General features: G+C 33.2%; 1 protein-coding gene across 1 annotated transcript in view; it reads left to right on the top strand.

The window, feature by feature from the left end:
- Nucleotides 1-11,410: 11,410 nt before the first annotated feature.
- LOC134854755 (ankyrin repeat, PH and SEC7 domain containing protein secG-like) overlaps nucleotides 11,411-14,072 on the top strand; it is a gene marked incomplete at its 3' end in the record, with an annotated part of 29,848 nt that continues 27,186 nt past the window's right edge. Inside the window, exon 1 of the mRNA XM_063871113.1 lies at nucleotides 11,411-12,130. Coding sequence (XP_063727183.1) covers nucleotides 11,969-12,130 — 162 coding nt within the window. The remainder of the gene's footprint in view (nucleotides 12,131-14,072) is intronic.

The raw sequence follows: 14,072 nt of genomic DNA, 5'->3' as shown, positions 1-14,072 counted from the left end.
TCACGACTTAGAAATCAACCACGTAAAAATTACAAAAACATTCATCCCACAATCTAAAATATTAAAGAAAGTTGAATTTCAAAAACAACTTTGATTTTAAAATTAAAATTTTTTACAACTCTAAATCAATTTGAACTTTCATATTTTCGAGATAACATGCTGAAACGCAATAATTCTAGTTCAGATTCAGTTAATAGGAATCACTCAAATCCGTCACCTTCTATATCTCTAACACCAACCTATTAGCCGATAGATATTGAACTCAGGCATATCTATAACTATAACTTTACAACCTCCAGGTCAAAAATAAGCAACTCTCTAAAATTTGACAACTAGAATAAATCCCACCACAATATTACAACCCTCCCCTATCTAATAACGCAAAGATTAACAATATTTTCCCAATTCAGACCTCAAAAACCCTCCAACCAAAAATGGCAAATTAGCCTAAAGTAAAAAAGGATTATAATCATTCGGCCTAAAGTACAAATTTTTCAAAAATACCCCAGATCTTCCAACAAATAAAAAAAAAGCAAAGAAGACTTCTCGAACACCATAAAATTAGCCCCCAACAATTTTTCACAAAACTCAACCCACTTGTCAAAAAACCAATAAATAATCCGACCACACTTGAATCTCGCCCCAAACAACAAAAAATATTCGACGAACGAATCATTTCTTAAATGCTTTTCTCTCAAACAGTCAATATCTTAAAAATACAATCTTTAATCTTTTCATAAAATTTTTCATTCTATTCAAACTTTTGCTCATATTTTTTATTGATACTTTTGAAGCTTTAATAATCCTTTTAATAATTTTTTGCAATATTTTTTTAATTTTCTACTCCCTATTTGAAATATATCTCCAACTTTCCCAAATGATTGACCACATTCACAGTTAGGATAATTCAAAGTCTAATTAAATGATACGAACAATTTTTAGTAGAACAGATATTTTTTACTTTTCGTAATTTTCATCACATTTTTATCATCCCTGATAACGACAATGTGCAAATGTGTAAAAAAAGCAATAGTCACATTCGCCTTAGCAACAATCCTTTTAATTCTTTTCATCGAAGAATATTACAATAAACATAAACCTTCCCACTAGAAAATATCAATCGGACACGTTCTCATAATTGCTAACCAACAATCACAAAATCAGTCTTCACCGACATCATCCCAAGAAAACCCAGCCATACCCACAACTACCCAAAACCCCCAAACATCCACACGAATTTCTTTTCAAGATAACCCATACACTTTTGAAGAACGACACGCTCGCTTATCCGAACCACTAGAACCAGTTCAGCGACAGGCATCCCTAAGTGAACCAAGATATAATTTATACCCCACATTACCACTAGACTTAAATAGAATAAGACACATTAGTCAAATTCAAAATACAGTTGAAATAAATAGACAGATTATACATCCACAAAGAAATAGAAATTTTCAAACCCCTGGAGTTCATTTTGATATACCCCAATCACCAACACCATCTACTTCAGAAAATTCAAATAGTACATTGCCAGAAACTCCCACACTCCTTTCACAACATAGCACCCCAAATATACCCTCAGATTACTTAGGTTCAACACCGACATCTGAACAAATACGTGAAAATCCCTTTAAATCCACCCCAATCCCACCGCACGACTACCATATTGGGCAACACACTCATATACACAAGGTGAACCAAACATAGTAAAAGAACCAATAGATATTTCTACAGATACAACACCATCATCGTTACCAGAAACATTATCACTCCCATCAACACCATCTTTAAGTTAAATCTCACCGGCACTTTTCCCTTTAAATTTCCCAAATAACCTCGACGCTAGATATCGAGAACAATTATCATCAAATACCCCTTTACGACTAGATTGGAACACATTCGTAGCACCTCCCCCATTATTTGGACAACATCAAGATAGTAACCGACTCCACAGTTGGGCACTCAATAGATTACAATATAGACAAAATATCCACGAAGATATTCGAGAACAAAATATTCAAATACTCCAACAAAATAGTCTCCAATTAAAATTTGAAATCACGATCAAACTTAATAATATTGTTCGACATCCCTACCCATTAAATCCAACAAATATAACAGCTCAACCGCTACCACCATCATTTATTACAACTGAAGTAATATATAAACACGATAGATATACGAAAATCACAATTGGTTACATAACATTAATAACCCATACTCAGGATTATCATACATATGTATATTCTAAAAGCTTTAACATTTCAACACATCTTTTTTCTAATATTTTCCGACCAAAACACAAATCCTTCTCCTCGCACAGGACCCCAGGATTTATCAGCAACACACTATGATTGTGAAGAAAACGCACAAAAAACACTACACAAACATGCAATAAATCAAGTATCACAATGCGAAGCAGAACCACAAGCTATAGAAACTACAAAAGTAATAGCAACATTATATTCAAAAGCACGAGCAACAACAGTAACAGGATATAAATTTACAGCAACATTTTCCGATATGAAAAGAAAGTAAACTGTTCACAAGTTTCCAACGGAAATAATAACCGACTTGATCACGAATCATTTTACCAAAGTAATATAGAACGACTTTTGCATCAAAATCCCGATGATTGTAAAAACGAATTACTCAGACTGAATATCACAAGAATTAAAAACACAGACAGAAAAATAGTAAATTTCCAAGTCTTTGCCGATTCTGTACATCAAGCAGAACTTCAACGATATCATGGACATACTAAATTAGACGAAAAATACCCATATAACGGCGCACACGGAAGATTTACCTATGACATACACGATAAACACTGGATACCACACATTGGAATAAATAATCCCTCAAACTGCAAAGCAGACACAAAAAATAAAGGATATCAAGAAATAATGCTTTTTGATTGGAAAATACTACTTGAAAAAATACAACTCACACGAGATTTAACTGATAACACCATAATCTATCAAGGAATCAGATTGCCCAGATATAAAAGCACAGGTAACCCTGGTGGAAAACTAAAACCATATGACAGTAAAAGTACACGTTTACAAGAACTGTCACTAATGAATAGCACCTATTTTGGTAATATTCATTATGATATCCACTTAAACATGACATTGGACTACACAATTAGTAGAATTTTTCCTAAAATGTCACTTTCTGAATTAGAAACACTTCATCAACCATGCGAATTAGAAAGAACACAAATCCTACAATCACTCGCACTAGCAGAATTAAAATTACCTTATGCAAGATAACTATTATCAGGAAACAGATGAAATTTTCTAGATTACGAAGGAAATATTTTATGGTTTTATACTTGCACTAAAAAAGTATCACCATTATATGTTTTTGAAGACAAACTTTGTTATAAAAGAATCCCCATCTTCTATAAAAATAAAGTACATTTTGTCGACACACTTTCAAGACGAACATATTTTTGGGATACCGCAGTCCCATGTGGATCAGAAAATAGCCACAATGTAGTACAATTAAACCCTGATGAAGATAAATACTACCTACTTACACCATACCCTACATTAATGCAACCACTCAAAAAAATTTCACCCGAAAGTATCAGAGCTATCGATCGTAACCCAAATATTGATTTACAATCAGTTGGAAAAATTCTAAATCAGATATCCAACTTCAACTTAGTTTCAGGAATTATTAACCCAAATGGACACAATACAACGACAATCAATCGTTCAGAATTTAAGAAAGTTTACCGAAACCGCAGGATTTGCAGACATTTATACACAAGACTATAGCGGATATTTTAAAGATATCAAAGACTACATATATTTAAATGGTGAAAAGTACAGACCACAAAAAATGAAATTCTAGCTTTTCTAGGATGGCCCTATTACATCTTAGAAAAATTAACTATCTTATACGCCATGTTTAATTTTATAGGATTTCTTTTCTCACTGTTAAAAGGAATCTATAACACATGCGCTATACACACACAAGTAAACCAACAAGCAAGTGTAGCACGTATACTATTTGCAGGATTTTCCGGAATTTTTTCATCATCAATTAACAAAATACTTCTAGATGCACAAATAAAAGAATATAACACAAAAATATCCACAAGACAAAACACATCCGACGAAGAACTTAATAAAATAGAAATAACATCTACTGCACCACAGTTGCCACCCTTAGCACAAAACTATCCATTATCATTAGTTCCCCGTAATTTCCGAAACCTAGCAATCACAAATAATCCAAATTCTTGACCAAAAACAACAAAAAGTCCCATCCAACACATAATGACACATCATTCACAAAATGATAATACATATGAACAAATTATAGAACAACCTCACACCACCACTTTTCAATCTCAAAATAATCATTTTTTTTAGCCCACGATGAGCCGACAACTTGGATCCCTCCATCGCTCAAATTCCCACCCAGCCAACCTCCAAACTCAAATTCCAATAATCCCACTTTTTATTTTCCCACCACCCAATTTTCCAATTATTAATATACCATCAAGCGCGAATTCTGATACTAACTCAGATATTTCAGTTTTTCATACTATCTCACAATTTAATAACTCTAATGTAGAAACCCCGACGAATTTGCAGACTCCGAACCATCTCCCTCTACCCATACCCAGACCAACTCCTCAATTTTTTCAAAAACCCCTATTCAACCCATCCCATCCGGTCATCCACTCCCATCCGTTTCCACTCCTTCTTATGCTTCCCAAGTAACAACAACCTATTCTCCACTTCATTCCGACAGATCATTGATAATTCCCCAGGTACCCCCCAAATTTCCGAAGAACTTGATAATTTTATTACGTTACAACATTAATTAAAAAACCCCAACACCCTTACATTACATCAACTATCATCCACAATAACATCCTCAAATCCACCTACCCCCACACCCTCCTCAGCTTACACTCCATCATTAGCACAATCATCCACATCCACCGAAACACCTTCCAGTACTCACCGAGCTTATCGCACTTTTAAACAAAAATTTCCAAATCACCCATGCCCAACCAAACCCGGAACAGCCCGCGAATATATTAATCATCCTGAACACACAAACACTAAAACTTTTCTTGAAATCACCTTACCCTCATTTCCGCAATATACATTAAATACATCTACCATTGCTAACGACACACGCAATTTTATTGATGAGCACGTTTCAAAGCCAACACTTCATTGGACAGCTTATTATAATTATACTAACCCCCTCTGCCTACCATTAGCTAATAATACTGAAAGTATCGAGAAAAAATAAAAACATGTTATATAGACTCACCACAACACTAACACCTCGACAATTTACTTACGTTGGATATAAAAAATTATTAAAAATATTCACCGCACCCCGAGCTAACGATTTTGCAATAGAATACTACAATCATAATATCATCCGCCCTAATCAAGATCAATTTTTAGATGAAGATCGCTTCGCGAACCCGCAACTAACAGAAACATTTTTCATTAAAACATCGTACGTATTTACACTTAATGTTTTTGATAGAAAGCATGATCATATTATTTCAGAATCACTAGTTGATATTCAAGCATATGAAAGCTTCTATGATAAATTTCAGTTATTTTCACTAACCTTTCACTTTCTTTCACCACAGGAACGCGATTTGCACTAAATTAAAAATATAAATTAAAACACTTTTAACTAATAAATTCAAATGTGAACTAACCATTTTCTATCAATGTTTGATTTATTCTTTTAGTCTTCACACAACAGTAATCTACAAAACAGAAAAGACAAATAAAAATACAAACTTGTTAAATTATCTGAAAACTCATTAATTTCTTGCACTAAATAATGTAGTAAAATTCCTAACAAATGTAGTAATTTTATTTATAAAATATTTTCCCATGAAGCAGTAAAATTGAAATACAATGAAACATTATAATTTAAAACTTCCCCAAAACGCAGTAAAAATCAAATTCTATGCTATAAATTGATAAAAACAGATTTACCCTTCTCAATATTTTCATTCATTCGCACAAGAATACTATCCAAACTCGCACAGCTCGCCCACGAAGATTTGTTCAGTTAATGATTTTAAATTTCAAGCTTTCACTATCAACAACTCTAACACACGATAACAAGTTTCAAACTTCCCTTTAACCCGGTTGGAAAGGAATTATTTACTAAACCAAACTAACCAATGCAGCTTACTAAACACCACAAATCATAAAATAACAGCATAAATAAGAAAAGAAAACCAACGGTACCCAAACCGGATTAACCCAGTTTAAAACTGGACAATTTATTCTTTTGAGGACTATTATAAAGTCTAAGAAAGAAATAATAAAACACAAAAAAGTCGCAAGACAAACCCAAACCAAAAACAATTTGATTTTTGAAAAAAGGACACAACCAAAGCAACATAAAAAAGACCAGAAAAAACCAACATAAAACGTTATCACATAACAGGACCTCTCAAAGAAACAGCATGCAATCATACTCCCACTCCTGGCCTAACCCACCAGAGAAGGACGTCCTGAACATGCATATAGGCGGCCTAACCCACCGCGCTACACCCACGCTTTGTGACCACACTTCAATTTTTAATAAGAGGTACTCAAGGGTGAGTAACTCTTCAAAATAACTGAGCTAAAACCAAAACCCTTTTGTGAAAACGGCTAACTAAGTTCATGATTAAAAAACCAAAAAAACAAAAATTTATAAATTTTAAATCATACTTTGCAGTATATAGATCATACACAACGACAAAGACGAACATCCAAAGACTAGATGATCCCATCACACTCGAACAGATGAATGGCTAAACACAACCGACATGCCGTCCACAATCACGACTCAAAGGATTTAGAGTACGACTTGACTTCGCAGAAAAGGACTTCATTGAACTAGACCAATGACCACCTCGATGCTCAAGTATACGTACAGATCCGAGTTACAAGGCATCCCTTCCAAACACGATTTTCACGCCATTCCCAGACGAGGCTGCACACAAAACAGTTCTCTACTAATACAGAAAAATCTGACATAGCAAACCATTTTGAAATCGGATTGATTTCATTGGGGATCACAGTCGTTGTCGAATGACAAAATAACAACTTCTTATCCCTGATTCCAGCGTCCTGGAACGTTCTTCTTCAAGAGGAACCGGATAAGAAAATGATGTTCGCCAAATATCAACGTTCATCATCCATCCTTCAATTGCAGAGAAGAAAGATAGTTCTAAAAAACTCTGTAAACCCCGGATGGCTGGAACCTGATCTAAACTACATTTTATTATTGGATAAATTAGATATTTTACCACTGTAAAATATTTAATATTAACCAATCATAATCCATCTAACTAACAACCCACTTATTTGTAAGTGCTGAAATTACTTGTAATTTCAGCACCAGAGAGATTTGAATTTAACTTAGAAATTAGTTACCTCTCCAAGAGAACTTCAGCAGTTGCAATAAACCAGTATACTCTAGATCTATTGAGCCTAGCAGAGACTAGTTAAACACCCTGAGACTAGTAGATATAAGAGTAAGATTAGGATCGGTATTAGACTAAGAATTTGCACGAATCTATCCGGTCGAAAATATGATAGCGTGACGAGCAGACGGTGTACCCTATCCGAAATTACTCTATGAGTTGACCTCAAGGACCTAACTCAATCAGCTGATTGCTTTATTCATTGAAGTTTTTTATTTGAAAATAGAAAATTGCTATCAAGAGTAATTCAATTCTAAATCCTGAACCTCTTTGTGCAAAAATGATTTCATATCTATTCTGCAACCATTTGCACAATAGAGATATCAAGTTCAGTTTAAACTTCCTACTGGGACTTTTCTCAAACTTCAGTGGTCAATCTCAAAAAGCTCACAAAACTTTTTCCTTTTTAAACTTAATGAGGGTGACTAAATTTGATTTATCATCTCTCTTGAAAGTTTTCCTAACAATCGTTTGAGCCTCAGGAAAAGTTTAATAGCGCATTCTGTGCTGATTTGTACCATCCTGAAAGAAAACGGCCAAATGGTAAAAAAAAACTTAAAATATGTTTTCTCAAATTGTGTTGAAAAAGTCATCACTGTCTAATGAGAACCAAAAAGTAGATAAAATTTTCGGATCGGAAACTTTGGGTCGGAAGATAGACTTGCGGATAGACTTGCGGATAGACTTGCGGGTCGTAATACCCCCGCAATTCATGTAAGACTTTGAATTGAGCAAAACAATGAACCCGTTATGGGTAAGAGAGTGTGATTAACAATTTAAAATCAATTTGCGCATTTTGGAGATAGCCGCCTGAGCAAACATTGAAACAGGAAAATACAATCCCTCTGTGAGATAAACCAGCCAGAGTATAAACCAGCCGAACACCCGAGCATAAAAGCTAGTTCAGTCGAATATATAACGCAGTTCAATTTCACGGCATAACTAATATGTAACAGTTACGTAATTCGGCTGGTTTTAGGCAGCTTGTTTCTACTTCGGATGGTGTATATGTCACTATGTCTTCCATTATCAGTTCTTTGACGAAAACCTTTGAAAGCTTTGATAGGTTTAGAGATGGAGTAAGCCGTACAGCAAGGTTTTTGCATTATTCATTTGATAATAAGAAAAACTTGCAAATCTTGCATTCTAACTGATTTTGAATGGATTTAAATTAACTTTAAATTCGTTAAAAACAATGGATTATCATCAAATTTTTAATCCATTTTGTTGTCTGAGTGCAACATGAGAATCGATTGTACAGTGCTGATTTAAATTATCCGGACAAAACAAGCAAAACTTGAAATTTCAAACCCGTTTGTCTCAATTTGGGTTAAGATTAGACAATAAATGAAGGGAACTAAAGTTGCTTAGAATTTCATCAGAATTAATATGTTGCAATTTTTTCTCCGAAATTCCCAACTAAGGTTTTACCCCAAAAATGGGTCGTTTTGGCTTTTTTCAATAAATCAAGAATTACGCTGAAACTACTTCGTTAATTGATAAGGACTATATATCACAAGAAGCCTCTTACACAGCCCAACAAAGTTCAAGGAAGGTTAAATCTCCAAAAACCAATATAAGAAAAAATATTTTTGCTTGATATTCAAGAAACATGATTTTTACTTATATTAAACCCAAATTGTTTGATTAAAAACAAGTTTTAAGCAATTTAGAGGATATTTTTGGAAATTTATCCCTTCTAGAACTTTGTTAGGCTGTGTATGAGGCTTCTTGTGATATATATTTCTCATCAATTAACGAAGTATTTTAAGCGTAATTCTTGGTTTATGAAAAAAGCCAAAATGACCCATTTTTTGGGGTAAAATTTTAGTTCAGAATTTCGGAGAAAAAACTGCACCATATTTATTCTGATGAAATTCTAAGCAGCTTTAGTTCCCTTCATTTGTTGTCTAATCTTAACCCAAATTGAGAAAAACGTGTTTGAAAAATCAAGCTCACTCATTTTGTCCGGATCATTTAAATCAGCACTGTATTGATCGGTTGTACAGAATCTTATTTAGACCACAAAGATTAATATAATTGATTTCGTTTCAATCAGATGCAGGATGTAAAATTAAAATTTTTTAAAATTAGTGCGATCCAGACAGAGAAGTGAAATATGTTAAAAAACCTCTAAGAGACGATCAATTTATAAAAACTATAGATATGTTTTCTCTTAAGTAGTATGATACCTTAAACTTTTTTGAATACTGGTTCTTACTAAAACACGTCTATCTCAAACTACCCCGGGTTAACCATCCTACGAAAAATTTCTCTATCTCAGAACTTCTTAGATATGAAAATAAATTTGAGAAACCCTTTGTTAATTTATAGTTTATACACTTCGAGCAAACAATTGAGTTTCTACTTTTTGATGTTTCTGCAATACACATCTATGTTTATATTTACTAGTGGTAAAACAAACTTCCAAATAATTTCACAAATAATTTTTTTGGAACTAAATTGCTTGTTCAACTGTGATAAAAAGTTTTCAAAAATTGTTAGAAGACCTATCAACTTTTTTTGTTGATTTTCATGCGCTTTTTATGCGTTTCCAATGTTTATCTCATGCTTGGGGAAGCATAATTTGGCAGCCTCCCATTGGAGACTTTGCTGAGTACCTGCTAGTAGCTAGCCGAAGCTATCAAATAAATAAGTATCAAAAACAGCAAAAATTGTGTCAGAATCATTGGAATAACCAAGAAAACTAAATTTCAGATCTGACATTAGGTTTGAAACTGATTTTTTCAGATCCGAAGGAACCAAGAAAACCAAAATTTCAGATCTGAGTTTAGATCTGAAATAACCAATTCCTAAAGTATCAAAACGTTACTTTAAAATTTCACAAACCACTTCAGATCTGAAATTTAGGTCTGAAAATATTATTCAGATCTGGACTTGAACATTTTCTAGGTTAGGCGCGGGATATAAAATTTTTTTGAAACATAAGTCTTGATTAACTTTTTTTGTCCATCAAAAACACACATTTCCCGGCAACCGAAATCTAGGTTAGGATGGCGGTAATAATCTCACAGAAAAAGAGCTTTTAAATATATTCAGGGAACTGCATTTATTCAGAGAAAATAAATCTACTCAAGCAAACACTTTTTCGAAAAACAATTTGGAATGAAAACATTAATTTTTTTTTTATATAACAAAAAGTAGATGAACAAAAAATCATTAAAAATGTATGATTTTTAAAATCTATTCAAGGCGGAATGTTAAGTAGCTGGTTTTTGGGCCATAACAGTTTCCTTGGCAAGTCAAAAATCAAAAAAAAAATATTTGTCGAAACAATTAGAGGTATAGTTTTTATTTGCTTCAACTATTGAAATTCGAGTGATTTCAAGAAAATACTATTACTGCTGTTTTGCTGCTTCTTGCCTCCCCTCATTGCAATCTGTGCAAAATGTGCCCATGAATTTTAAAAATTGGTAAAATCTTCTCTCAGTGTTAAACAGCATCTAGATTCCAAAATTCAAGACAAAAAAAACGTGATTTTGCAGAAGTTTGATTTTATCGTAAGAACGATGGTAATTTGCGATAGACTTTCATGATCTCTTTAGTAGCTTCACAGATGAAACAGTTTTGTACCGCAAATGGTCTTACTAGCTCTGAGTTAATCATCATCAGTTGTGCTGACAGTCACTCTTGTAACTAGCAAGCCATTACTAGTCAATAATATAGTTAGCAAATATAATAACAGGTTGGTTGCAAAGTTAAACAGCAAAATTACACCACTGATCGCAATTCGTTAATTAGCACAGGTGCACCGATACTGTAAGCTTCTGAATCGAAGTTAGATTCAGACATCCGGTAGCTGAAATTGAAAAGTATTGTTATACTTTTCGACAGTTTTTTTTTCTTCTATCAAAATAGTTCAACTATACTTTCCTTGTTCGTATGGTTTTTGAAAAAGAAGCATTGAACTTTAAATTTTTTTTTTCTAATCTACCAAAAATTTATGTTACGAAAGAAAATATTTGAAAATTGAAAATTGGTAATCCGCTATTATTTATTGAACGAAGCCTCAAGGGAGCATATCAAACGACCACGCCTTAACGATAACAAACATGCCATATTTGTACAAAATTAACTTTATGTCTAGAAAGGTGTCGCCTTATACATAAATTTTGACCCTATCTTGAAATCAACTTCATTACCATTTCAAATTGAATCAAATTGGATAGTTGTTTCATTGAGAATAAACCTCTCAATACATCCTTACAATGTTTTTATTGGCAATACTATCCGAAAACGATACATTTATATAGTGTTATTTTTAACTGTTTTTATATTAACCTAGTCAGCAATTGCAAATTTATTTTCCAAATGTCAAAAACAAACGTTGTTTGATTTGAATCGTATTAAGTGTTTAAACAGCTAAATGTTATTTACAATAAATGCTGATAAAATTACAATTATTTTGTGAACAGTTACTTTGATATTTGATCCTAAACTTACTAGAAGCTCAATTTATTGATGCTGAAATTTGTTAAAACCGTTCCTGGAACCAATTTCCAGAAGGCCAATTTATTAGAGGGCCAAACTAATGAGTCATCTCCAAAGGAAGAGAAGGATAATTATGGAGTGAGGATTCGAAAAACTTCGTCAAAGAGCAGGCCGAAATCTTTCCAAAATAAGGTTAGAAATTTTTTTTGTATTTTGAAAACAGTACGCGAAGTCCGCAACCACTCGAAATTAGATTTGTCGCAGAATCCAAAATAATGCTAGTTTTCTTTGGTCTTTTTTGCTGCTTTGATTTCCACAAACAAATAGCTATAACACAGTATCACTCAAAACTGCACCACGCACACGTGAGTTTGCGAAATCCGCAACAAAACTTGCGGAATCAGCAACAAAAAATGCAGAAATCTCAACAAACATAACGGAATTTGCAACGAAAACTCTGCAAACCGGAACAGATTATAGAATCAACAAACAAACAAAAATATTGGTCCACACTCGCGGGCGGAATTAGAAGTGGAATTCGCAAATTGTAAACGGAATCCGCAAAATTTAACTGGAATTGGCAAACTTAAGCGGGATCAGTGTAAATTTGCCGAATTTGGAACAACTAGCTATTCAAGAACAATTTATACCTCATCAATCTCTTAATTTTTGTATAAATTTATCATTGATAAGAATTAGACATATCGAGATAGTTCAGGGCAACATGTCAAATATTAAGTTCTCAATTTTTTTTCTAATATCTGAAAGGCTTAGTACCGATGAAAAACTATTAAAAAAGTTTAACTGTTAAACTTTTAAAAAAACGAAAGAGTAATGACTTGACTGACTGTTATGCTAGCGGAAGCACACTCAGACAAATTAATCGACATAACTGCGGGCAAAAAAGAACATTTTCTGAGTACCTTTACAGGGCGCGCTTCTTGCTCAGTCAGGTTCAAATTACAAGGTGAGAGATACGAGATGTGAAATTACAAGTAAGTATCAAACATTGTGCACAGAAACCAGTTACATAACATAAGTTACGTAGCAAAGAAAACAAATTGTGTTTTGAGACATCGGGCCGGCTCAAAATTTCACCTGAAGAGCAAAAAAACTTAAACAAGCGTTTCTCGGTATTTGGCATAAAGGTTTTCTTTCACAAATTAAACGGAACTCTTAGTTTTGAAAGTTTCAGAAATTGGACTACACAAAATGGAAATTATTGGCAATGCAACAATTAGCTTACATTAAGCGCAAACATGAAAAAATTATTTAAGATGATTCGAAAACTGTTTAAGAGTTCGTTGCGTTAAAAATAACAAAACGTAATCAAAAACGTGATAATCTAAGGCTTGATAAAAAAAACATATTTGTTTAAAAACATCATAAGAGAAAAAACTTTTTTCGACAGCCAACAGACGGCTTTTAGAGGAAACTTGCAATCATTAAAAAAATCATTTGCAAACCATCAAAATTTGTTTGGTTTTGATCTAAATTTTATCATTAGTTGGAGACATTTCCTTCGAGCTACTCCGAATTGCAACAGTTTTGTTGACAAAGATTTTCAAAAGACGATCTTTTCCGAGCTTTGTAAAAAAAATGCTCTTACTGAAAGACTTTCGAAGAATCAAAAAAGTAGGTTGCGCGAAACTATCTGTTCCATTTTCACTTAAAAGCACATTGCAACTTATGAAAAAAGCTTGCATTATCAGTTTCATCGTTACATCAACTAGCAGATACTAAAAACAGCAGTAGCCAGAGCAGCAAGATAGGTTAATGCGCTCATGGAAATTGGTAACAAATTGAAATGTTTCAAGAGTAGTTGAAGTAGCGAAAACTCTTAAATAGGTCTTGCTAGTTTTCTTTTTTTTTCAGGAGAAAGTCTTCAAATATGCATAAAAGTCTCTGATAACGACAGATAAGCATTCATACATAGTGATGCTTTTATGAATGCACTTAAGAATATAAGCACTTTTTTGGTTTAATTAAAATTCATCTGCTGACACTGACGTAAATAGCACTCTCCAAAATTTTCGTGAACTTTTTCGCAAAAAAAACGTGAACGACTTCTAGTTTCGAAAGTAGAATAAAATTTTTAGATTTCAAGAGAAATTAAAATTTTAGCTGTTGATCT

Source organism: Symsagittifera roscoffensis, chromosome 9, assembly GCF_963678635.1.
Source record: "Symsagittifera roscoffensis chromosome 9, txSymRosc1.1, whole genome shotgun sequence".
Classification (NCBI taxonomy): domain Eukaryota; kingdom Metazoa; phylum Xenacoelomorpha; order Acoela; family Convolutidae; genus Symsagittifera; species Symsagittifera roscoffensis.
This window is presented reverse-complemented; position numbering and strand designations above follow the sequence as displayed.